General features: G+C 49.5%; 2 protein-coding genes across 8 annotated transcripts in view; both read left to right on the top strand.

The window, feature by feature from the left end:
- The window catches only part of SPMAP2 (sperm microtubule associated protein 2), a 44,796-nt gene extending 24,712 nt beyond the window's left edge, over nt 1-20,084 (top strand). For both annotated transcript variants that reach the window (XM_075611520.1, XM_075611521.1), the window contains 4 exons: nt 14,172-14,238; nt 14,761-14,887; nt 15,179-15,338; nt 15,766-20,084. In XM_075611520.1, the coding sequence (XP_075467635.1) occupies nt 14,172-14,238; nt 14,761-14,887; nt 15,179-15,338; nt 15,766-16,013 (602 nt within the window). In that variant the 3' untranslated portion in view covers nt 16,014-20,084. The remainder of the gene's footprint in view (nt 1-14,171; nt 14,239-14,760; nt 14,888-15,178; nt 15,339-15,765) is intronic.
- Nucleotides 20,085-22,036: 1,952 nt separating this feature from the next.
- The window catches only part of MIER2 (MIER family member 2), a 33,659-nt gene continuing 29,022 nt past the window's right edge, over nt 22,037-26,673 (top strand). For 3 of the 6 annotated variants that reach the window (XM_075611522.1, XM_075611523.1, XM_075611525.1), the window contains exons 1-2: nt 22,037-22,114; nt 23,497-23,581. In XM_075611522.1, the coding sequence (XP_075467637.1) occupies nt 22,055-22,114; nt 23,497-23,581 (145 nt within the window). In that variant the 5' untranslated portion in view covers nt 22,037-22,054. Of the gene's footprint in view, nt 22,207-23,496; nt 23,582-26,673 lie in introns of all 6 variants that reach the window. The other 3 variants (XM_075611524.1, XM_075611527.1, XM_075611526.1) reach the window with 2 other exon arrangements.

Consider the following 26,673-nt stretch of genomic DNA (forward strand, 5'->3'; position numbering starts at 1 on the left):
GGGTACCCCTCAGACGGAGCCCCGGGCATAAACAGTGCGGACGGTGCCTCTGCCAGACATATATCCGTACTGTGGGTTGCCACAAAAAGTATGGTTTTCCATGTGGACGTGGGATCTTGTTCTTCACCTAACACACATGCGTACGGCCACCCAGGAATTTTGCACATATACTCCCGACCGTGTCTGTGGTTATAGTTGCGGGAAGGCCTCCAACCGCCACCACCCGGCCGGGTTCCAGATATCTCCTCAAAGCCCAGGCAAGGACCTCGTGTCCGGACTTTAAAAACATGGTGAAAAAAATTGGACTGGGCACCCCAGGTCTATCTCAGCAGCGCCTCCAAATGTAACGGGTATTCCACCCCACCCAATCGCATATACAGTGTGGGTGCGTAGAACATATGGTGTTACCAGGTGTGGTGCGTTACCTGTTGGCTCACAGGAGGGCTGAGCATCCGCCACGGGGAACCTGGGGCAATTATATTAGGGTAAGAGTAACCTTATACTCGGTGCAGCGCCTCCACCTGCGATGGCTCCCACCATAGGGGGAGTGGTTCCTCGCAGGACACATACAAATACTCACACACCTTAAGTATGGTAACTAAGAACGTTTACTTGGGAACATAAGAACAGCATACAACACAAATAGAATATCTACGGGTGTCCCTCTCTAGAGGAGACACTGAATAGGGCGTCACGCAGAACATTTCCCCAACACCAGGTGATCCCACCCAGTGTCCAGTAGTTCCCACCCAATGTCCCGCACTCTTGGAGAGAATGTGGGTGACTGCGCAGTCACTATTAAACTAAGGGCCCATTGGTGCACTTGTGGATTTGATAGTACCTGCCCGAGCACTCCCGTGCTCGGATCTCCAACTGGCTTCACAAAGGATCCGGCGACCGAGGAACACCGGAACCACCTCCAGGGCGATCCCACCCGGAGGACTGCAACAGCCACAATGAAGAACTGCGCCCACTCGCTGCACGGTGGCGCAGCGTCCGCTGTGTCTCTATATGGGGTTCCTTCTGAACTACAGTGACACGCGCTATACTATAGGCCGTCCCTACAGCAAAGCAACCTGTAATGTCTTTGGAAAAAACTCCTAGGGCCTACGGGGTAGCCTATCTTATGCAGGGGTCCCTGACCCCCTGCACCCGCACTACCTCCTCCCATACTACCCGAGTCCCCTCTGCCTCACTATTAACTAACTGGTCCCAGCGCCTGCAGCAACAAGCTGTGACCCACTGGATGCTTGCAGCCAACGTGCTGCGCAACACTGTGCCTGCCTGTCAGACCTCACGGCACTGACAGCCGTGACCCTGACAAGACAGCACACTAACACTAAGGGCAGCGTCCCTATCTTGGGCCGTCCCTTATCAATTACCCCACTAGCCTCTTGGTGAATTGGGGCCTACCTGGGATGTGGGGGACCTACCGCGGTGCAGAAGCTTCACTCGCTCCCTGCCCCCTTCCTTCCCTTTCTGTTCCCAGCTCCAACTGCTGTAAGTGACAGGGTCCCTAACCTGAGGGCTGTCCCTGGCAACACTCACTCCACTGGGCGACTCAGAGCTAACTTGAGCCTTGGGGGCTGCTGGCCTAGTGCAGGGAGTCACTGACTCCTGCACCCTACCTCCTTCCCTTGGCTGCTCCTGGGTCTGACTGACTGGCGTGGTCCAAGCCCGCGAAATGTATCCTTTTCCTTCTGCCAAGTCATTCTCCAGCCCTATTGGCTCCCTTGTGTCATGTGGCTCTGCCCCTATGCACCCTGGGGGTTGGCAATCCTGTACTGCGCATGCGCGACCTACCTCGTGGCCTCCCGCTCAATTTAGTTCCTGCGCATGCGCAACCGCACGGACAATGGCGACGCCCTGCTTCGCTAGCCGCCGGGACCCTAGCGAAGCGACCCTGGCCTTAGCAAAGGTCCGATCGCGTCCCCGGCAACCAGCTGCATACCGGAGGAGACGCGCTGCTCCCTGCTCCGGCCCCCACCCTTGGAAACAGCCGTCGGGTCCGTCGCTGGCTCCGGCGGCACCCGCGACCACGCTGCTCCAAGGGAGGGGGGTCTCCACGAGCCACGGGAGCTCCAGGCTACATATGTATTTGTTTTGTTTTTTTATATGTATTTGTTTTTTTTATATGTATTCGGGTTATGTACATGTATTGGGGTGGTGATATGTTTGGGGGGGATATATATATATTGGGGGGTGTTTTTTTATATGTATTGATTTTTTTTATATGTACTGTATTTGTTTTTTTATATGTATTTGTTTTTTTATATTTATTGTTTTTTAATATGTATTGGGAGGTGGTTTTTTTGTATGTATTTAGGGGGTTGTATATATTTGGGGTGGGGATTTGTATATATTTGGGGGGGATTTCTTTTGTATGTATTTGGGGGTGGTAAGATTTTTGTATTGGGGTGCAGTTTTTTGGTTTATATTTTGTGGGGGGGATTGTGTGAGGGGGAGGGAATGAGTGTGAGGAGGGGGATTGAGCAAGAGTGGGGTAATTGACGGAGGGAAGGGGAGTGAGAGGAGAGAGGGGGTGAGTGAAGAAAAGAGGGAGTAAGAGTGAGACGCAGGGGAGAGAAATACATGTGAGGCGGAGGCAGGGATTGAGTTAGAGTGGGGTCATTTATGGAGGGGAGGGGGAGTGAGAGGTGAGACATGGGAAGAGGGAGGAAAATAGAGGGGGCTCACAAGTGTGAAATAGGGGGGCTCACAACACTGCCGACAGGGGGGCCCATCATAACACTAGTCCTGAGCCCCGGGAAATCGGTCTGCGGCCCTGGGAGTGTGCGTGTGTTCATGTGCGCTCTTACCTTCTCTTTAGCGTGCAGCCTCCTGCAGGGTCGCGTTGCCATGGCACCATGACATGGTGACGCGGCGTCATAATGCTGCGACACTGCTGGAGGAGGGCTGCTCGTCAAGGTAAGCCCCCCTTTTTTTATTTTACAGGGTGGGCCGCGCTGTCAACATGCCGCCTTAGTCCCCGCAAAGCCTAACACCAGCCCTGCGAAAGGGGGGGGGAGTGCGATTTTAATATAACATTTCAGACTGAGTTTCTTTAGCAGTGATGTATCACCAGTGTTAGAAGTGTCTGTGCTGCTAGATCATTTAGTAACACTATAGCCTCCGAACTCCAGGCCAGATCAGAAAGTTAAGTGACATTACACTGATCTCCAAGTCTGGATCTTCCTGAACCATTAATGACATAACTATGTTTTTTTTCCTTTCAGTATATTTACACTGTAACTTCAACATGCTTTGAAAACAATAAAAAAAAAATAAGTTTACTTGTCATGAATGCCACTACCTGTGTGCACGTGACTTGTGTATGTGAAAGGGGGTAATAACATCCAGCTGACTCGCCAGGACCGCCGACGAGGGGAGAGCCGGGGCAGGTACCCCAGGCCCAGTGGCTGCAGGGGGCCCGCCGGCTGGGTAGAGCAGTTGGGCCCAACCTCTGGTCGGGCCTGGCTGCAGGTCCTCCCATTGCCATCGGGCCCGGCTGTCCCCCAGCTTAGGGCCTCCTTCACTCTGTCCCATGCTGAGTGTCTGATGCTGGCGCGCGCCCGGCCTCTCTAACGTCGGCATACACTGGAAGCAAGCTGGGCTCAGATTCGGGCGCGCACCGGTATGACAGATCCCCGGCACGCGCCAGCATCAGACGCTCAGCGTGGGACAGAGTGAGGGAGAGGCCTGCAGATGGGGGAGAGCCGGGCCCGGCGCCAAGAGAGGACCGGCAACCGGACCCGGCCAGAGACCATCCCCAAGGTAGATAAATGTATTTGGGGGGTGTTTTTTTTTTTTTTTAAATATGTATGTGGGTGGGTGGGGGTTTATACGTATGTAACGGTTTTACGGGCCCCCACCCAATCTCACATTGGCCCCTGTGGTCTACTAGCCCCATTACATGGATGTGTATTGTGTGGTGCACCTGCTGGCTTACAGGACTCCTGAGTCTCCCGCTTGGTTGGTATGGGGATATCAGCACGACAGGCATCTGAGGTAGTGTGATCTGAGTCTTACTCACATACGATGCAGTGCCTCCACCCCATCAGGATCTCTGCGGCCGCAGGGGGATGTATCTGATGGGGACCTCCTCTGTGGTACCTACTTCTGTAGAATGACTCCACACTCACGCAGAAGGGTTGTGTTGAACAAGGGCATCTTTATTAACATCTTTCCAGGCAGACTGCCCCTCATAGCGGTCGTACTAGCCGCTCATCTCTTTGCTGCACTCCATTGGGAAGGTTCCATCTCTCTCAATAGAGTAGTTCTCCACCTCTCCCCGAAGGCCTCGGCCATGTTTAGCGCTTGCTTGCTGAAGCGTGCTGACGCGCGCTCCCGCTCAGCACTGAGCCCCTACAGCCGCAATTAGGGCGGCTTTAGTAGGGGCTCACCTGCGCTTCCGCAAGCGCAGGTCTTAGGGGAATTTAAAATTTCCCCGGCCCGCCCCCTGACGGCCCGCTAACAGCGTGTGCGGTAAGCAACCGCATGGCCAGGGAAAGCACCCGCTTTCCCTGCGCCTCAGCACGCCAGCAGGGAGCCTGGCCGAGGCCTAAGGGAGATTCACCAGCTTGTCTCTCTCTGCCACTTGAGCTGCACAGACTCACAGCTCTTGCATCAGACACTGCAACACTGTTGCAGACCTCCACATGACTCTCCTGAACACAGTCAGAACACAGACTAAACCCCTGATTAACACACTAACTTTAGGCAGTTCTGTGTCTTATATAGACTCAGAAAACAGCCACACCTCTGGTGTCACTATAACAGTGGACACAGAGCATGTTACCACTCCCTTTGTGTACATATGACACCTCACCAGGTTGTGAGGGCAAACCTCCATGATTGTTGCTGGCAATCCTGCATACTTACCAGGCTTTCTTGCCAGCATGAGAAAGAGCTGTATACCATTTTTATACATGGCTATATTCTCCCCCTGGTGAAACCCAACGGCCCGGCTGGGATCTAAATTTGTGGAATCTTCTTCCAGGTAGCACTGCAACATACACAAAAAAACACAGCATCTTATAAAAATGCATTACACACTGTTCATACTTCACAGTAAACATAACTGTACACAGTGCAGCTGACCTGCAGACTACACTGCTCCTAAGGAGAATACACATTGACACTATACTAATAATAGTGCCTAGGATCAGGCTTCTGTACCTCCCTACCATTTATATCCTTAACCGTCATGCTGTACTCTTTAGGCGGCCCACTTTCTGGCCTGTACTCCATCCGGTGCATATAAATGTTGCGCCCAACATTCCACACTCTCATGAGCTGTGTGATCCGCTCCTCCGTCTTATATCCAGCATACCCACCGAACCTACTTGTTATGTATTCCTCTATGGTCTCACTTAGCCACTCATCTCTGCCATCCTCAATCTCCTGCATTAAGGGTTCTGGCACATAAGGGTATTCTAGGCCATGTGACTTCTTGTACTTTGTGACAATGGCCCGTTCAGCCCTACTGGTGCGGATCAGCTTTTTGTTGCCTGCCCTGCCTGGCAGTACCCACGATAGTGGCTCATCTGGTTCCACTAGGTCGCTAAATATAGCAGACCCCCGGGAGTAACTACCCCTGTGTGTATATCGTGCCACCGCAGTCGGAGCTCCTCCCCTCGCTCTTCCTCTGTGAACTCCCCTACAGCCCACCAGTGATCCACAAACCCGTCTGTGACAGAGTGAAGTCAACTCCTATCAGTTACGCCTGGGAGACATATGTCTGAGTGCTTCATCCAGCACTCATAAGGGTTAACTCAGGTGGAAGTTATGAAATCAGAACTCTTTAGCTGACACCTGAGAGCCAGCAAGGTAGATAAAGGATCATGTGACTGGCAGTAGCTGCCAGAGAGAGAGAGAGAGAGAAGCACACTGCTGCGTGAGCCCTTAGCCAGAGGGATTTCACCAAAGACTACTTCAACTAAAGTAAGGATTATTCATTTGTTTACTGACTGCTTAAAGTACCCTTATGGTTTGGTTCTGGTTTAGCCAGTCAGCCTGCTAGATAGGTCTGCTGTGTTATTAGTCAGTTTTTCTCCCAAAGTGGAGCAGGATTTATTTTGTTAAAGGGACAGTGTACCCGCATGTTATGTTACTGTGGAGAAATAAAGCCACTGAACGTTTTTATTTATCCTGAAACTATACGTGTGGACTGTTCCCTGACCTCGGCTACAGGCCGTCCTGCCACACCGTCCCTCCTCAATATGAACCGCGTACGGTCCAACCAGGCCTCATACCCCTCGAACTTGGGCGCCCACCACCGGGTTTCTCTCTCTCTGGCCATCTCTGCTACCGCCACCGTGTCCTCACTGTCTTCCGGTTCTCCCCCCGAAGGGATGCCGGATGTCCCTGTGGACCTCGAATTAGACCCTAAGCGCTTAGGTCTACACCTCACATGCATGGCGCTATTACTATCACTAGTACAGGAAGATACTTTGCGCATAGACACTCCCCTCCCCGATCCATCATCGGAGGTAAAGCAATCACCTCAGTCCAGGTTCTCCCCAGTCGGTTCATCAGACTTGCCGCGTGACACCCCAGACAACCCTTGTCTCGACGGGGACCCAGATGAATAGGTGACAGGGGCAGGGGTTTTAGCTAGGGCCGGGGTTGGGCATAGGGAAAGGCTATGGGTCGATACGGCACAATGACCCACAGCTCCTTGCTACCTTGACCGGTACCATCGGACTGGCATTCCGGCTCACCCGTCTCCTTGTTCCCAGGCTTCTGCAGGGCCTGGCAGCTCTTCAGGCGACCTGGTGCAGCACGGCGGTCGCGAGGACGCGGCCATCTTCCGTCCGGCTCCGCTGTGTCCGCCGGAAGTGACGTCATCGATCTCGCGGGACTTACTGCCTCCATCTTGGGTTGGGCTCCCCACCGGAACCTCTTCCTCCACAATGACATCCGCCGCCGGAAGTGAAGGTTCTGCTCTCCGCTCCGCTCCGCTCTGGCCTGGGCTAGGCCTTCCTCCGCCGTTGCCACCACCGGCACCTGTGGAGGGTAAGGATAGGTCTCACCGCTCCGTTGGCTCGGGATGGGCTCTTCTCCTCCTTCCGCGCTGGAAGTCACCACGGCCGTGGGACTCCTCCTCTCCGGTTGTCTCCGCACAGGCGACCTCGGCCCCTCGAGACTCCGCTCCGCCACTTGGCAGGTAAGGCCTGTTTCTTTCACAGCACTGCTGTAGTGGTTCGCCGGTAGGCACATCACCACCGATGTCGGGCTGGGCTGTTCTTCGTCCGAAGATGCGGACTCCGACTCGGGGAGTGGCACTCCCGTAGGGGACCGACGGTGAGGTTCCGGGTTCTCACCGCGGTTGCAGGCCCCTGGCTCCGTAGGCTCCGTTGCTATCATCAACAGCGATCCCCATTCTCCGGGATTCGCTGGCTCCTCTTTGATCTTGGGCGAGGCTTCAGCCGTCAGCTTGGCTGTTCCTCCGCTTGCCTCTGCGGTATACCCCGACACAAAGGGCTGTACGGCCCACAGATACTGGATGCCACATTGGGGACACCTTGCCGTGGTGCTAGCTTCTCCGCCAGGTAACCTGCACTGCATGCACAGGCACCGCAATGTCTCTTTGTCCCCAGCCTTGATTACCAGGAAGCCTCCTGGCAACGAGTAGGGGTGAGCTGAGATGTCCATCTCTCTCTTCTTTCCACTGGCAGCGCTGATTACAGGGGACACTTTTTGTAGTGGTCTTGCCTGTTCACCAGCTCCTCGCAACTGAAGGGCAGGGGTCGGTTTGTTAACTCCTCCATTAGCCAACTCCACTCTCATTTGGCAAAGTTGGAAACCACTCCCCCTGGTAGATATTAGGGGAGGGTCCCACAGATTCACTGGGTGCCCCAGCACTGGCTGGGAGCCTGTTACAGTCCAGGAGGGTGCAGCCACAGCTTTCGCGCCATACCCCCAAGCAGGGTGGGGTTCTTTGCTTGGCGCCAATCCTGGCCAACTTCTTGCAACTTTTGCATTTGCAGAATTCTCTGCACTCGGCCCAGGGAAGCGGGAGCCGCCATCTTGGTTTACACGGTGTGACAAACGCCCCTTTTTTGTAGTGCTGACGTCTGTCTGGGTTCTTCCCGACACAGTCTTCTAGGGTTAATTATACAACAAACAGGATCATGCAAAGTATTATGCTGCTTAACTCAGGCTTCTGCCTGCTTTATTTTCATCCAAGAAAGGTACTGCAGCTTTAACATGTGTAGGTTAGAGGTACTCAGATACTTTCATTCAGCAGTTCACACATTTCAGTGTTACAATATTTCCCACACTGTTATTTCAAGAAATAAAACCAAAATCATATAAGCAAATCCTATCCCTTTCAGGGATCTAACTACACATCAGAATCAGACTCTCTAACAGCTGCTGGCCAACTAAACTGGTTCCCCAGCTTAAAACAATGCTCTCTCATTTAGGGACACAAGATACAGCACAGTCTTTTAGCAACAGCAGTAACCATTTGTTTTGTCTTATCTGTTCGTGGTGTCCAGGCAAATCCTCTGGTACTGTCATACGTGGAGAGGCCGTCAACCTCGATACTGGATGCAGGAGAGTAGCGACACCCCCAGCCCCCAGGCTCCAAGGAGAGAGAGAGAGAGAAATGCAAAACCTCTCTGCTCTAAATACCTGTGCATGTGATTAGAAGAGCAGGTGAGGGAGAACTAGAGCCATTGTAATCTGTGGTCTGGATTTTCCATCCAGCTGCCTGAGTTAATGGGAAGCTGTGGAACGGATCATTTGTAACTATTCCTGCACTTTCTGCTCTAAAATGGGGCAGAAAGCTGCCTAACATCTTTGGACTATGTCACAACGGCTATTCACATAAGCAACTGAGGTAGATTTTTGGTTGTAGCTCACCGCCTGGTGAGCAGATACCCAGTTTTCCCCGCACATGACAATTATATCCTCAACACTGTCCTCCAGGGTAACACCCCGAGGTCCTAGGACCAAAACGGTGCGGCCACCGCCTTAGCGCCATTCCACAACATGCTGGCAAAAGTTCCTTCTGCAGCCCTTGTCTCCGTGGCATACACACCACGTGCGCTCCCTCCATCAGCCGCGGTCCGCCATCTTGGACTCTCTGCACCGCGCGGAGCTTCTCTACTTGCGGTCGCCATCTTCACACTGTAATTTTGTTTATCGCACATGACGCTCCTCTCTGCGGGGCAGCTGCATTCCGATGCAATAAAGAATGCCACGATGCACCACCTACGTGTATCTAATGTACGTCTGACTCATGTTGCACTACCTCAGGCTAGGCTCACTCTCTCAGTGTATGCTGTGTCCACCTTCCTCCAGTCTGTGCTCTATGGTAAGTGTCCTGGCTAGACTACTCTGGCTTCTCCCCTGCAGTACTAGGGCGTCTACCTACTGTTGGCCAGCCTAGCACAGACCCTCTCCAGAATTCCTGACCACATTAACAGGCTATTCCTTCAGGCATCCTACCAACTAGCTGCCTCAAGATGACTAGAACAGCTATAGCCCTGTCTCCAGACCCACTTAACTCCACTCAGGATCCTAGGTTGTGCTTTGCGAGCTGACAAATCCATCACACTCCTGACTACCCCTAGGCTCCGTCTCCATCCACAGCACTGACTGGCAGCATACACTCTCCCTGTTTCCTAGTGTGCCTAGCAAAAGCCTGTCCTGTTGATAGGTATCTCAGCAGCGCCTCCATAAATGTAACGGTTTTACGGGCCCCCACTCAATCTCACATTGGCCCCTGTGGTCTACTAGCCCCATTACATGGATATGTATTGTGTGGTGCACCTGCTGGCTTAAAGGACTCCTGAGTCTCCCGCTTGGTTGGTATGGGGATATCAGCACGACAGGCATCTGAGGTAGTGTGATCTGAGTCTTACTCACATACGATGCAGCGCCTCCACCCCATCAGGATCTCTGCGGCCGCAGGGGGATGTATCTGATGGGGACCTCCTCTGTGGTACCTACTTCTGTAGAATGACTCCACACTCACGCAGAAGGGTTGTGTTGAACAAGGGCATCTTTATTAACATCTTTCCAGGCAGACTGCCCCTCATAGCGGTCGTACTAGCCACTCATCTCTTTGCTGCACTCCATTGGGAAGGTTCCTTCTCTCTCAATAGAGTGGCTCTCCACCTCTCCCCGAAGGGAGATTCACCAGCTTGTCTCTCTCTGCCACTTGAGCTGCACAGACTCACAGCTCTTGCATCAGACACTGCAACACTGTTGCAGACCTCCACATGACTCTCCTGAACACAGCCAGAACACAGACTGAACCCCTGATTAACACACTAACTTTAGGCAGTTCTGTGTCTTATATAGACTCAGAAAACAGCCACACCTCTGGTGTCACTATAACAGTGGACACAGAGCATGTTACCACTCCCTTTGTGTACATATGACACCTCACCAGGTTGTGAGGGCAAACCTCCATGATTGTTGCTGGCAATCCTGCATACTTACCAGGCTTTCTTGCCAGCATGAGAAAGAGCTGTATACCATTTTTATACATGGCTACACGTATTTGGAGGGGTGGGGGAATTTATATGTATTTGGGAGGGTGGGGGTTTATATGTATGTAACGGTATTCCACCCCACCCAATCGCATATATAGTGTGGGTGAGTAGAACATGCGGTGTTACCGGTGTGGTGTGTATACCTGCAGGCTCACAGGAAGTCTGAGCCTCCGCTAGTGAGAGCCTGGGGTGAATCCTCTGGAACGTTTCTTGTTTCAGCGCCTCCACCTATGTAGGATTCTATGGAAGTGTAGAATGACCCTAACATAGGAACCCACTCAGAAACCACATACACCAGTATTATGGATAACAGGTTTACTGAATGAACAAACACTTTACTAACACACATATAAGACATTACACAACATCATAACCTTATGCTATAACCGTATCACCTTCTGCCCAATGTCTGGTGTTCCCTCCCAGTGTCCGGTAGTCCCCACCCAATGTCCCGTACTCCTACGGAGGTCGTGGGTGACTGCGCAGTCACTAAGAACTACTAGGCCTGTTGGTGCACATAGGATTCAAAGTTACCTGCCGAGCACTCCGGTGCTCGGGCCTGCAACAATCTTCTCAAAGGGTCAGACGTGCGATGCATCCGTCTGATCCTATCCAGGTGATATTCTCCAGAACCCCAACGTGGGTCCAACCGCTTCACGGGAACAGCCACCGCCCACGGCAACAGCAACCGAATCACGGGAACAGCAGCCGCCGCTGAATCCCTATCTCTCTAACGGGCAGTAGCGTGACAGGAACCCTAACCTAGGGCCTGTCCCTGATGTACCGCAACCTGAGGTGACTTGGGGAAACTCATAGGGCCTGCGGGGTTAATAACCTACCCCCCTTCCCCTACTACCCCAAGTCCATAAACCTCACTAACCACTAGCTCCTAACTCGCTAGTACAACCAGCCTGCAGCAGACACACAGCTCTCACAGTCAGCCTGCAGACTCCCACATACGCTGCACACACTGTGCCCAGTACATGCAGTGACAACACACACACAGTCCTATTTGCCAATGCGCACAGCATCACCCGCTGTGGCACTGCAAAACCTGCACCTTACACACCTAAGGGTGACCTCCCTATCTAGGGCCGTCCCTTATAAGTTACCCACTAACCTGGTGGGGAGTTGGGCCCTACCTGGAGTGTGGGTACCTATCTGGATGCAGGAGCTGCACTCACTCCCCGCACCCTTCCTTCCCCTTCAGCTCCGCTGCTCCAACTAACTGCCACCTTCCTTTTCCAGCTCCCACTAATGTAAGTGGCAGGGTCCCTAACCTGAGGACTGCCCCTGGCAACACTCACCTTACTGGGGAGCTGAGCTATCTTGGACCAAGGGGGGTGCTGGCCTAATACAGGGGAGTCCCTCTCTCCTGTACCCTACCTCCTTCCCTTGTCTGCTCCTTCCTCTGACTTCTTCCTGACTGACACGTAGCTCCAGCCCGCCAAATGTATCCATTCCTGTCCAGGGCAGTCCTACAGCCCTATTGGCTCCTATCAGGCACCTGGTGCTGGTCTCGCTATGCCCCATGGGAGTTGTAGTCCCATGGAGCCTAGAAGCACATAGGGACCGCGTGCGCGCCTTCCCTCTGCCTACACTAAGCCCTAATGGCCGCCACAACCTCTCCTGAGCTATCCCTACTCTCGCGCGACTCTCCTGCGCTTTCCCTGCCCTCACGCGATCTTCTGCGCATGCGCGACTATCTCGGGCCGCCGGGGACTCTCTGCGCATGCGCGAACCGGCGCAACATGGCGGCGCCCTGTGCAAGAGCCGCCGGAGATCTCCTGCACTCCGGCGAGCTCCCTCCGCGGCCCCCACCCTCCTGAATGGCCGTCGGGTCTGCCGCTTGCCTTTGGCAGTACCCGACAGCGTCCGTGGCCACGGAGGCTCCCTGGGGGATCGAGGGGAGAAAAAGGTAACCTGGCTACATGTATTTGGAGGGGTGGGTGAGTTTATATGTATTTGGGGGGTTGGGGGTTTATATGTATTTGGAGGGGTGGGTGAGTTTATATGTATTTGGGGGGTGTTTTTTTTAAATATGTATTTGGGGGTGGGGATTGTGTGTCGGGGGAGGGAATGAGTGACATTGGGGTAATGGGAGGGGGGAAAAGTGAGAGAGTGTGTCATGGAACAGAAATACCCATGTCTGCCTTCTCTGTTTCAGCCCTCCTTCCCTTGGCAGTTCTGCCTCATAGCTGTACTTGGATGTTACTTTCCTTGCAGTTTACTCCCAGTGCAGAGGGAATGGATACTTTATGTATCTCTTTTTCCTTCCAGTCTGTCACACCCCTGGTTGCTCTGGCAACATCTCCAGTCCTCCAGTTAATGGGCTTTCCCATTCCCCCCTGTCCTTGCTGACAGTTAGTGCAGTCTCACTTCACTTTTAGTGTGACCCTTGCCCCTCACTTCCTTTTCCACCTAAGATCACAGTGAGTACAGACCTGTCTGCATCCACCCCTGGTAAGGCCTTTCTCACTTACCATAGTCTAACCTCATAGAAGCATCCCACATATAGAAGCACTCTCTGCCTACACTACACCTACAAGTTCCTGTTGTTTTCTACTTCTGCAATAAAGTTAAGAAAGACATTAAGGACTTGTCATGCTTTGGAAGAGGGAAGACATGAGTTAAAGCTAACTGAAGCTATTCATACCTCAACACGTGACCCTAGCTTCAGGATAGAGTGAGTAAGGAAAAGAGAGAGTAAGAGTGAGATGGAGGGGAGAGAAATATATGCGGGGGGGAAGGTATTTATTGAGTGAGAGTTGGATAATTGATAGAGGGGGTGAGAGGAAAGAGGGCGGTGAGGAAGAGAGGGAGTGAGGCGGAGGGGAGTGAAATACATGGGAAATGGGGGGGGGGAAATAGAGGGGGCTCGTGAGGTGTGAAATGAGGGGGCTTGCAAGACCGCCAACATGGGGAGGGCAGCGGGGTGTCCCTGGTCATAACTTTGTCCTGGGCCCCGGGAAATCTGTGTTGACAAATCTGAGATACTGTATGCAACATACACACTCTTGCATATGTACTATCAATACAACCTGTTATATCTGCTCGTCATCACAAATGGACATCTTATTTTATTGTGGCTTGCACCAGACAGCAATGATCATACATTTTGTAAATCTGTAAGAATATGAATGGTCCTTTCTGTCACCTTCATCAACGAGCCAGAGAGGACCTCTGGAATTTTTATAAGGTCCCTTTGACGCTTCTCCTGGCAGATCTGGGGTATATCCGTACATTGTTACCAGTCACTTCACCTATAAACATGTTCCTTTTCGTTGTTTTATTGGTCCATTTATTTAGATACCATGATGACCCAGGTTACACCCACAGGAGGCAGGGGTAAAATATGTATTTTTGTTTAAATTAAAGTGAACCCCTTGGTTGCTGTATTTGTTCACACAACTGAATAGGTTAAAGGCTGTGCCTAACTTGACGGTACTTAACATTTTGGGATGTCGTCTGTGTAGTGGTGGGAGTATGACGGTGCTAAGTGATACTAATTTCCTTAATGATAGTAGTTGTACTGTGTTTAATTCCAATAAATTCTAATCCTATTAAACAATGTGGCTAAGATCTTTTCAATGACCACCTTTTCCACCTCAGATCTGGCTGCAATATACTCACATTCTTATTTTGATTTCGGTTTTCCAGGTCTAAGTCCAAGACAAGAGAAGCTGGCGAAGCCGAAATCAGTGAGCACCAAACACAAGCAAGACAGGTACAATTACCACCACCCAAAACTTCAACATCTCTGCCCTCATGTCATGGGACGATCCCAAAACACGTGAGCTGTGTGCACAACTGCACCTCTGCCCAGTAACCCCAGATCACAGTGTGATAATGATCCAGTCCTGGATTTGTTTTCCCATCTGTTGGTCTATTAGCAACTCTCGTATCATAAAGTAAGGCTTGAAGAAAAAACTGATCATTATTCAATATGACCTGAGTTAGTTGACAGGTATGAAATTGGGGTTGACAGGACCCCAGCATTAGGGGCATTAGTGAAACTCCACAGAAGGGCTCCAAACCGTGCTGTTTGATTGGTTGCTTTGCAGGAAGGGGCAGGGTTACTACGTGATGAGATCAGTAATGGAACAGCAGAGTTTAGGGCTAGATGGAGATCCAGTGAAACGGCTGTAAGGGGAAGGGGGGGGGGGGGTGAGTAGCCCTGAAATAGTGTGCGTGCTGCAGGTCACGCAACCCGTGTTACTAACGTGCTGCTGACATATTCTGTTTACAGAACCTCTGCCATGTGGCCAGTCAGCGCTCCCGCCCTGCTGGCCGTGCTCTCCCCCCGTATGGAGCAGCTGGCGCAGGCAAGGGGCTTGAGCAGGGAGTGGAAGGAAGATCGCTCCGTGTACAGCACCGTAAGTGCATCACACGCCATTGTCACAGGGACAACACGCTGGCCCTTGCAAAATTATGCAGGACACCCTGCGCTCATGTTTGGAGAGTTGGTGACGTCACCGCTCTCAAGCATGAGCGTGCTCAGCGGCACAGTGGACGCAGCCTAATTCTCACTCTTCCCTCTCCAAATCTCCATTGCTGCCCCAACCTGCTTAACAGCCCCGCTACATTTAGTACTTATTGTCCTCTAATAATAAAAGTGACACTGCAGCTTTAACACATGTATCTTTATACATCCAAACTTATACCAGGTCACAGAAGGAGCTAAGCTGGCATGTGCCACCCCTCGCACCATGCAGCTGGCAAAGCCGAAAAACCACAGCACCTCCTCCAGGCCGGAGACCCACAGCAACCAGAGCTCCAGATCAGAAAAGTCTGTTGGGTATACCGCAAGAACCGAGACGTTAGCATGTAAGAGCATCTACAAACATGTTCGGCACCAAGAGGAGAGGGGGAGGCTGGCACTGCCCGCACGCTGTGTATACATGTTATGTAGCAGTCTGAGGGTGAGACTGGTACTCCCTGCACTGTTTCTGTGCTGTGTATAAGCCATTGGGTAGCTGTCTGTATGTGAGGGTAGGCTGGCAACGCTGCTGCCCACTCTGTACCTATTATGTATACAGGAAAGGCTTAGCAAGCCAGTATGTGTCAGGGAGAAGTTTGCCATTTCTTCTGCCCATACTATGTATAATTGTAGGGCATGTAAAAGTAAAAATGTTTGGAAACACCATGTGTAAAAAGGAGGTTGGCACTGCCTGGTATGTGGTTAGGGTATTGAATAGAATACAGTATATTCCTGACAATCTGTTTACCTCTCCCATACCTTGCATCCTCACAGTGCCCAAGACAGAACACCCCTTATACCAGCACGACATGCCCATTCAGCAGCAGATCTCAACGTTCACCCTCCACACCAAGGCCTCCGACAGGGTGTGCCAGCTGGCCACACCCAAACCCCGCAAGGCCGTCTTCGAGGGCTACAATCCCTATACGATCTCCGCCGCAGCAAAACACGCAGAGGCCTCGTCCCGCATCCTGGAGCTCTGCGTGCCCCCCGCCCGCAAACTGCTCCCCAAGAAACACTAGACACCAAACACTGACCGACCATCACTCTCCTGAGAGGGCAAGCAGCCATATTTCAATCTCCCATATCCAGTAAAGACAGAGGTAGGATCGACACTCAAGAGTTCAGTGTAGTCATTTTCACAATCATGACAAGCAGGAGTTGGGTTACCATGGCTTAACTAACAAAGATTTCCAGGCACTCCACAAGGGCCAATATGGGCAGAAACGTTTGCAGTTATTGTGCAGTGCCTGGAAATCTCTTCTTTACCGGATGTGGACAGGCGGACGCATGTTTCCTTCCATGAGCACCCGGTAACCTTGTTTCAAATCTTATTCATATTAGGAGTGCACTACCTATCATGTTCAAGTCTCAACATGGATTAACCCATTTGCTGCCAAAGGGGTTTAAGCAGGTATTTTTAAATCCCCTACCCACGTAGCAGGCCATACATGAAACACCTCAGTGTATCTGTCTCCCTTAAAAATATTGAATCCCCCTTAAAGTAAAATATATGTACTTTTCTGTAGCCTGTGAAACATGTATACATTTTCCATGGTCCAGAGTTAATACCTATCAAATAGTTCTGTTTATCTGTTTCACTAATGTCAGCGTCATAATTAACTAGAAAAGGGACAAAATCAATCAAAAAGTAATTGCACGTAGATTTGAGGACAGGGCACAGTCTTATCACCAAAAGACATAAGATACAAGTTTTAAAACCACTCTGAAGCTTTTGGTTATCATGGAGACATTCAAAATGTAATTAGCTACATTTCACCTACTAAACACGTTACTGCCATTAGTTCATTTTGGTCTCATGGGCTGACTCTTTAAAACTGCCCACCACCCCAACACAAAAACATTATATACATGCGTAACCCTCCTATTTGCACAGTCTATATGTGCTATGGCGGGGCCGGAGTCCTTCCTCCCTCAGTACATAATTGGATCCCTTGCATAAAACCAGACGAGACCTGTGTATATATAAACCGGTGCTTAATGACCTCTGGGCAACCTTAACCTGGCGGCCTTTACTCTTAAAGGAAAAGAACAAGCTATACTTAATAAACACTATAATATATATATTATATATATACACACACATACATTACACCAGTGATTTTAAACCGGGGTTCCTCTAGCACCCCACAGGGGCTTCGTAGCCGCCAGGCGGGGGGAGAGCTGGGACAACTCTCCCAGTTGTTAGAGGCCCGGCTGCGTGGCGGCACCCCACGTAGCAGTGACCAGGCGGCTCTGGAGCTCAGCAGCAGCAGCCGCCACCTGGTCACTGCGATCCATCCTCTCCTTGCTCCTGCTGGCGCCGGAAGTCGCGTTCAACGTCCGGTTGACAGGAGGGAGAGGAAGAATCCGGTAAGTTCGCGCGCTCTAACTGTACGTTCTAACTGCAGGGATTTTTACAACGAGGGGGAGAGAGAGTGTGTGTGTAAGTCATAGGGGGAGAGTGCGTGTCTGTGTGTGTGTGTATAGAAGAGAGAGGGGGAGAGGGAGCGTAATGCCTCGTCCCCACTGCTCGCGGCTGCGTGCACTACGGCGTGTGCGGCGCAAACAAGATATGGCCCTCTATGGCGCCGGCCCCAGTCACTTACTGCGCGCGCCTGCAGAAAGCGAGATGCGCGACCACTGTAACCCTTATTCCCCCCAATCTCACATAGGGTCTCCTTTGGAATTTACTGCTCAGGCTACGTGTCTTAGTGTGGTGCACACCTGCTGGCAACAGGGGGCCCTGAGTCTCCCGCGATGGTATGGGGGATAACAGGACAGGCTTCTGGGGTTGTGCCTCCATCTCTCTTACTGGTGCAGCGCCTCCATCTCCTGCAGCCCCCAGCTATATGGGGTGAAGTATCTACAAGAGAATATTCCTTCCCCTCCTCCCGATGCACTTCACTCTCAGGCAGGAGTATAAGTAAAAGTGCAGTCTTTATTGGTCTTCTCTATTCAGCAGCCAGATCACACAGCAAGCTGTCGTCCTCCAGGATTTCCCTGACCTCACTCCCGGCCTAGGGCACCAAGAGTGTGTCTTGCTCTTCCCCTATCCTTTGCGGGGGCGTCGCGGGAACCAGGCCATTGATTGGTTCAGGGGCTGTCACATGAGGCGACAGCCCCTGAAAAATCAAATATTCCCGTCTGAAAAATCGCATCGCTACGTCGCCGAAGCGCTTACTGTAAGTGCACACGGCGGCGACAATGCATTTGGTTTCAGTCGCCGTCGCCAAAACAAATACATAGAATCCGTCGCATGCGCTTATAGTAAGCGCGACGGTAACGGAGCTACAAAAAAATTGGAAGCCATTGCAATTTGATTTTGGGAGAGACTGTCACTACATGTGACCGTCTCTACACCAATCACAGAGCGCCTACTGCCCTCTGCCTGCCCCTTCGTGACCTCACTGGCCTTGTCGCCAGCGACGTTGCTCCAAACGAAAGTGCAGCTTTCGCCAGGGGCGACAGGTGATGTTATCGGTCGCGTCGCCAGCACTATAAACGTGGCCTGGCTCTCCCTATCTCTGTGTCTCTGTCGCAGAATGGCTGTTGGACTCCCTCTGTCTCTCTCAAACTGACAGTTTGTGTCAACATTCTGTCTGGTTTTCTTATCCAATCCCATATTTCCTGTCATGTGTTGCCAGGCAGATCAGGGACAATGTCTCTTATTCCTTATCGCACCATGTGATACGCGGAGCAGATTAATTCTGTATTGTTCACAGTATACATATATTTGTAGCAGGGGCTACACATATATACGAGTTTTTTTATCTTGATATGGTGGGTCACCGCTTTGAATATAAATGTACATAGTGGATTTTAGGGAGTTTTGCTTTGTAAATGGAAGATGTGAAACAATGCTAATGTAACCCTTTTATCATACCCCTCCCCCCCCGAAGTGAGATTGGGGGTATGCTCCTTGCTGGTTACTTCAAGTGGTCTGGGTGCTGTAACCTGCTGGCAACAGGAGGGCTGAGGGCTCCGCGGTGTTGTGGGGAGAGCCAGGACAGGGAACAGGGGGGAACAGATTACCTTGATCTTGGTATCTCCTGATGGTGCAGTGCCTGCAGCCAACGAGGATCCCCTTGAGATCTTCAGGGGATGGACCACCGCTGACACTCCTTCATAACCAGAGACATGAATCCACACAGCAATGTCTTTTCTGTATTTTATTGTAGACAGCCCCAGTTATAGAGAACGCAGTCTCCCATGATCTTCAACGGCATCTCAGTACTCTTTAGATCAGCACCCTGTCTATATAGTACAATTCCCCTCCCTTCCTCATCCCCACATGGGAGAAGAAGGGAGAGACTTTCCTTGTCTATCTGACTTCTTCAAATCTCTCTCTCAACTCACTAACTGACCCAACTAATTTTGGAGGCATGTCCTAATTTGAACATCCTTGGGGAGTGTCTCTAACTCTGACTCACTACAAGCCAGAGCCGGATACAGATTGGCCCACACACAGCAGGGGGCGTTCCAACCAATATCCACCCCTTAGATTGACAGCCTCAGAGTTGCTAGGCCTGCCCTTGAATACTGACACATTATTCAAGGCTGGAACACACACACAGGCCTAATAATGGATTTAACCTTTTCACTGCCTGCACTAACAGGACTGACAGAGGAAAGGCCCAGAAACAAAAGTAACTGCCGGGAGGCTACGTTACACTAATATATTGCAACAGATTAGATTCCATGCACACAAACCTTATACCAATGATTTTCAACCGGGGTTCCGCAAGCACCTCTCGGGGTTCAGCAGCCGCCATGGGGGGAGAGCTGGGACCACTAAGCTGCCTCAGGCCCGGTGGCGTTGTGGCACCCCACGTAGCAGTGACCTGGCAGCTCCTTAGCTCAGCAGCAGGAGCCACCCGGTCACTGCAACCCTTCCTCTCCCTACTCCTGTCGGCGCTGGAAGTCGCGTTCAACTTCCAGCTGACAGGAGGGAGAGGAAGGATCAGGTAAGAGCGCGCGCTCTCACTGCAGGGATTTTTGCAACACGCCGGCAGCTCCCTTAAAGTGTATATGTGTCTAAGAGAGAGGGGGGAGAGAGAGAGAGAGTGTGTGTGTGTGTGTGTGTGTGTGTGTGTGTGTAAGACAGAGGGGGAGGGAGAGGGGGAGTAAGGGAGAGTGAGGGGGGGAGAGACAGGGGGAAGAGAATTGGGGTATCCCAGAATTTCACAATCTAATTCTGGGGTTCCTTAACCCAAAAAAGGTTGAAAACCATTGCCCTATACCCTAGGGGTATCAGCATTACAGTGACACACAGCTTCCTATACACACAGCGCTCCCACAATGCATCATTTTGACACCTACTCAGGGTCTCCTAGATGTTTTCCAATGTTAAATATCAAAGGGATAATTATGTCACTGCCACATTATTACACACAGGTAATATACGCATGTAACAGATTGGGATACATAAAAGAAGTACCCTCCATGGGTTGGGTATAGGTCCCCCTTGTCTCCGCGTCCTCTGACTGTTTTACCTCTCAGTGGGAAGGACAAACTCCGATGACCACAGGTCCTTTCTGTCTGCGTCACTGTGTCCTGCTGCAGTGGGGAAATGAGACTCTTGAGTCTATGGGCCACAGGTCTGACACCGATACCCTGCCATGGTAAGGTGGCCGTAACGGGTCACAGATCCTTTCAGTCTGTTTATAAAAGGGCTTGATGAACATCCCATTACTACCTCAGCAACCTTTGAGATACTCACACAGCCTTATCAGCGTATCTACCTCATCACCAGGCATCACTCCCTCCAGGTGTCTGAATGTGTCTGGGTGGAGGGCTATTTAAATACTTCGCTCCTGAACATAGGGGGAATAAAGGCTGCTAATCAATCAGAATGTACAGTAACGACTGCTAATAAATGTATCTATCTCTTCACACTCAGTGTCCACTTATTAAAGTGTGTGTCCTGCAACAAGCGAGACTGGTTACCAATGAGACCACCCTCCATAAGGGAACACCCCCCCCCCCATATGGAGTCTACCTTCAAATAAGAGACTGCCCTCCCAGTGGTGAGGCTGCCTTCCCAAAGGGTAATACTGCCTCTCATTGAGTGAGACAGAGCCCCAGTTGGTGACATTGTGCCTTATTCTGCGTCCCCGCAGGCGCTGAGTGTGCTGTGCTCGGCGCTTGCTGCTTTTACTTATTGCAGTCTTTATGAGGAATTCCCCGCTCACACGGTGAGCACACGTGGGCACGCATGCTCACCCAAGCTTGGCGCTTGATCAGACAAAAAAAATTACTTTGAAGCACGCTCAACGTGCCCGCAAGGCACCCCCTGCGCTTGCAAAATAGGCAGGACACCTGGCGCTCATGCTTAGAGTTGATGACATCACTGCTCTCAGCGCAAGCGGGGACACAGCCTAAGGCTGGGGCCATAGAGGGGGTAGCAGGGCTGAGGCGCGCTGACGCTGAGGCTCGCCTGCTGAAATCTGCGCGATTTCATGCCCATGCAGGCGAGCCAGCGGGCGCGATCAGGAGGCGGGGGGAGACTGAGGGAGGCGGGGCAGTGACGTCGCTGGGCCAATCGCCCGCGACGCACCGACGTCACGGCGCCGACGGCACCGTGACGTTGACGCTGCTCCGCGCTGATTGGATGTTTTCAGCCGACAGCGCTCTGAAAAACAGCTTGGCTGTCGGCTGAAAAATCCAGCGCCTCAGCACGCCTGCGGACGCTCGCGCGAGCCCCCTCTAAAGAAATCCTCATGGAGGACGCAGGGGCTCAGCGCGGAGCGTCCGCACGGCTCAGCGCGGCCTCCCCTGCTATGGACTCGGCCTTATGGTTGAATCTACCCTCAAATAAAAAGAAACGACCCTCCCATTTGTGAGTGTCTCCAAAAGAATGAGACTGGCTTCCCAAAGAGTAATTAATACAGGCTCTCAATGAGTAAGACTACCCTGCAGTGAGTAACACTGCCCCCTACAGGTGAGTGTACACTCATCTTAATGAGCGGTACTTCCACCCGCGTGTGCATCCCCCTCCCCACTATGCCACGTGACAGCCCCCTACCTGGGGCCCCGCCCCCCGGCTCCCGCAGCCAATCATATGCACCGGTCACATCCGGGCCACGCTGCTCCTCCCGCACCGGTGCGCGGCGTGGCGGAGGTAAACGGGACCGGAGAGGGAGGGGGGAAAGCACCGAGTTTGACCTCTGACCCTGCCCGGCACACCCTGAGGGGGCGGAGTCTGCGGGAAGGGTAACGGGCGCATGCGAGAGTACACAAACTGCCAAGTGAGACATAGTGTCTGTATACACACACTGATATATTGCAAAGTGAGACATAGTGTGTCTGTATACACACACTGATATATTGCAAAGTGAGACATAGTGTGTCTGTATACACACACTGATATATTGCAAAGTGAGACATAGTGTGTCTGTATACACACACACACACACACACACACACACACACACACACTCACTCTCTGATATAGTGCAAAGTGATGTATTTGGTTTGTCTGTATACACACACTGATATACTACAAAGTGAGACAGTGTGTCTGTATACACACTGCAAAGTGAGACATAATGTGTCTGTATACACACACACTGATATACTGCAATGTGAGACATACTGTGTCTGTATACACACACTGATATACTGCAAAGTGAGATATAGTGTGTCTGTATACACACACACTGATATACTGCAAAGTGAGATTATAGTGTGTCTGTATACACACACACTGATATATTGCAAAGTGACACATAGTATGTCTGTATACACACAATGATATACTGTAAAGTGAGACTTAGTGTGTCTGTATACACACAATGATATACTGCAAAGTGACACAGTGTCTGTATACACACAATGATATACTGTAAAGTGAGACTTAGTGTACTTAGTGTGTCTGTATACACACAATGATATACTGTAAAGTAAGACTTGGTGTGTCTGTATACACACACACACAATGATATACTGCAAAGTGAGACAATGTGTCTGTATACACACTGATATACTGCAAAGTGAAACATAGTGTGTATGTATACACACACAATGATATACTGCAAAGTGAGACAGAGTATATGTATGCACCCCCTCACACCCCCAGTGGGACAGTGTGTGTTGCACACTGCAAATTGAGACTATTAAGTTCAGGGCACTCTAAGTAGGTAGATAAGGGTAAAACACTTATCTTATCAGTCAAACTTTTTGGATCGTTTTTTTTAATATATATATATATATATATATATACACACATACACACATACACACACACACACACACACTTAAGTTATGGTGGGTAAAAAAAAGTGCCAAAAACCCTCCACGGTAAACCATATAGCAAATGGAAATATTACTGAGTGCTCATTTGCATGTCTTAGACAGGTCACCTTCTTACATTTGGCATTGTCACTCTGTCTTGCTCCTGATTTAAAGATCTGACTCCCTAGTGCCTTCCTCATGCCATCACCTGGACCTTGTGCCCCCAGACTTTGGAAATAACAGCCAGATTTCTCACAATATGATTTTCAGACACACAGTCCATTTGGTTCCTTTCATTTTCTCGTGTTTATCCTAATAACAAACTTCCCAAAGAAGCAAAATCCCACAGAAAGAGGTAAATCGTTTTTTGAGGAGATCTTTAAATATGATTGCTATTGTACATATTTAGAAGAAACTATGAAATAATTATTACAGCATACACAATAATATGTGGCCAAGTGAGCCTGGCACTGGGGTTGGCCTCTTTGCAAAGCAATATGTTGCTGGCCCCTTTAGTAGCGAAGAGCTTTCATTAATGGCTCTCAAAATGAATTCAATTTTGGTGCAAAAAAAGTTGTTGTTTTTTTTTTATTTAATTTTTTTAAAGGGAAAAAAATCATGTATTTGTGTTAATTGGGCATTAGATTAACTGTGTTTAATGTTCTGATGGGAGGTAGAGCCTTGCACCTCTAGGTCTGGCACAGAGATACAGAGCCTGGCACCTATAGGACAGGTATACAGACACCCGCACCTCTAGGGCTGAACCACTTTCTATCCATGACAATTCAAAATGCTGCTTCAAGGATAACCTCGCTCTCCTCTCGATCAGTCTCTCCTCCTGAAAACTCTCAGTTGGCTCTGTTACCCATTTTGGGTATTGACTATTTCACATAATTTGAACCAGGGGGTCCTCCGGAGCTATACCGCTCTATTTTCAGCTCCGAGGACCCCCTTCTTCCTGGGATACTTGCTGGTCTAGTTGCCAGTTTTACTTCCTGGATATTTAAACTGCCGTCCAATAGGAAACCGCAACATAATATTATAATAATAACAAATATTCAAGTCCTGGAACATTTGGGTAACAGTGATCATAACATGGTCTCATTTGAAATAAATTATCAAAAAACAGATTACTTGGGTTCAACAAAGACTTTAAAGTTTAGAAAGGCAGATTTTAGTAAACTGAGGTCTAATCTAGTAGTAATACAATGGGATGATGTTTGTGCAGGGAAAAATGTAGAAGATAAATGGGCAGTCTTTAAAACATTGTTAGAAAGCACACTTATCAGTGTACAGTATACCCTTGGGTAATAAGTATAAAAGAAATAAGTCAAAACCAATGTGGCTAAATAAACAGGTAGGGGAGGAAATGGACAAGAAGAGGCAGGCATTTAGATTCTTTAAGTCAGAAGGTACAGAGACATCGTATCAGAATTATAAGGAATGTAACAAAAATTGCAAAAGGACAATTAAATTAGCAAAAATGGATAATGAAAAAAGGATTGCAATAGAAAGTAAGGTCAACCCTAAAAAGTTCTTTAAGTACCTTAATAACACAAAAAATGAGAAAAAAAAATATAGGACCATTTCAGTGTGAGATGGGTAGGCAGATTATTGGAGATAAGGAAAAAGCAGAGGTATTAAACAAATTCTTTGCTTCTGTGTTTACCAGGGAAGAATCAAGTTCAATAGTAGCACCACAGGAGGAAGCCACAACCTCCATATTAATGACCAATTGGTTAACTGAGGAAGAAGTTCATAAGCGACTTGAAAAATTTAAAGTAAATAAGGCACCTGGCCCCGATGGCATACATCCAAGAGTTCTCAAGGAGTTAAGCTCAGTAATAGTAAAACCATTATATTTAATATTCAAGGACTCCATTTCCACAGGCTTAGTACCACAAGATTGGCGTAAAGCAGATGTGGTGCCTATATTTAAAAAGGGAGCCAGATCACACCCAGGGAATTACAGACCTGTAAGCCTGACTTCAATAGTAGGGAAACTACTTGAAGCTTTAATACGGGATAATATTCAGGAATACCTAATGGAAAACAAAATTATTAGTAATAGTCAGCATGGATTTATGAAGGATAGATCTTGCCAAACTAACCTTATTTGTTTCTTTGAGGAGGTAAGTAGGAATTTAGACCAGGGTAATGCAGTTGATGTGGTCTACTTAGATTTTGCAAAGGCTTTTGATACGGTTTCACACAAGAGGTTGGTGTACAAAATAAAGAAAATTGGACTCAGTTATAATATATGCACCTGGATTGAAAACTGGTTAAAGGACAGACAACAGAGGGTTGTCATAAATGGAACTTTTTCAGGTTGGGCTAAAGTCGTGAGTGGAGTACCTCAAGGATCGGTACTGGGACCCCTGCTTTTTAACTTGTTTATTAATGACCTTGAGGTTGGGATCGAGAGCAAAGTCTCCATCTTTGCTGATGATACTAAATTGTGTAAGGTAATAGAATCAGAGCAGGATGTAATTTCTCTTCAGAATGACTTTGAGAGACTGGAAACGTGGGCAGGTAAATGGCAAATGAGGTTTAATAGAGATAAATGTAAGGTTATGCATTTGGGATGCAAGAATAAAAAGGCGACTTACAAATTAAATGGAGATATATTGGGGGAATCCTTGATGGAGAAGGATTTAGGAGTGCTTGTAGACAGCAGGCTTAGCAATAGTGCCCAATGTCATGCAGTAGCTGGAAAGGCAAACAAGATCTTATCTTGCATCAAACGGGCAATGGATGGAAGGGAAGTAAACATAATTATGCCCCTTTACAAAGCATTAGTAAGACCACACCTTGAATATGGAGTACAATTTTGAGCACCAATCCTAAGAAAAGACATTATGGAACTAGAGAGAGTGCAGAGAAGAGCCACCAAATTAATAAAGGGGATGGACATTCTAACTTATGAGGAGAGGCTAGCTAAATTAGATTGATTTACATTAGAAAAGAGGCGTCTAAGAGGGGATATGATAACTATATACAAATATATTCAGGGACAATACAAGGAGCTTTCAAAAGAACTATTCATCCCACGGGCAGTACAAAGGACTCGGGGCCATCCCTTAAGATTGGAGGAAAGGAAATTTCACCAGCAACAAAGGAAAGAGTTATTTACAGTAAGGGCAGTTAAAATGTGGAATTCATTACCCATGGAGACTGTGATGGCAGATACAATAGATTTGTTAAAAAAAAAGGTTGGACATCTTTTTAGATGGGAAAGGTATACAGGGATATACCAAATAAGTATACATGGGAAGGATGTTGATCCAGGGATTAATCCGATTGCCAATTCTTGGGAGTCAGGAAGGAATTAATTTTTCCCCTTAATGGGGTTTTTTGTTTGCCTTCCTCTGGATCAATAAGTAAGTATAGATATAGAATAAAGTATCTGTTGTCTAAATTTAGCATAGGTTGAACTTGATGGACGTA

This window comes from Ascaphus truei, chromosome 8 (genome assembly GCF_040206685.1).
Source record: "Ascaphus truei isolate aAscTru1 chromosome 8, aAscTru1.hap1, whole genome shotgun sequence".
NCBI classification, from domain to species: Eukaryota; Metazoa; Chordata; class Amphibia; order Anura; family Ascaphidae; genus Ascaphus; species Ascaphus truei.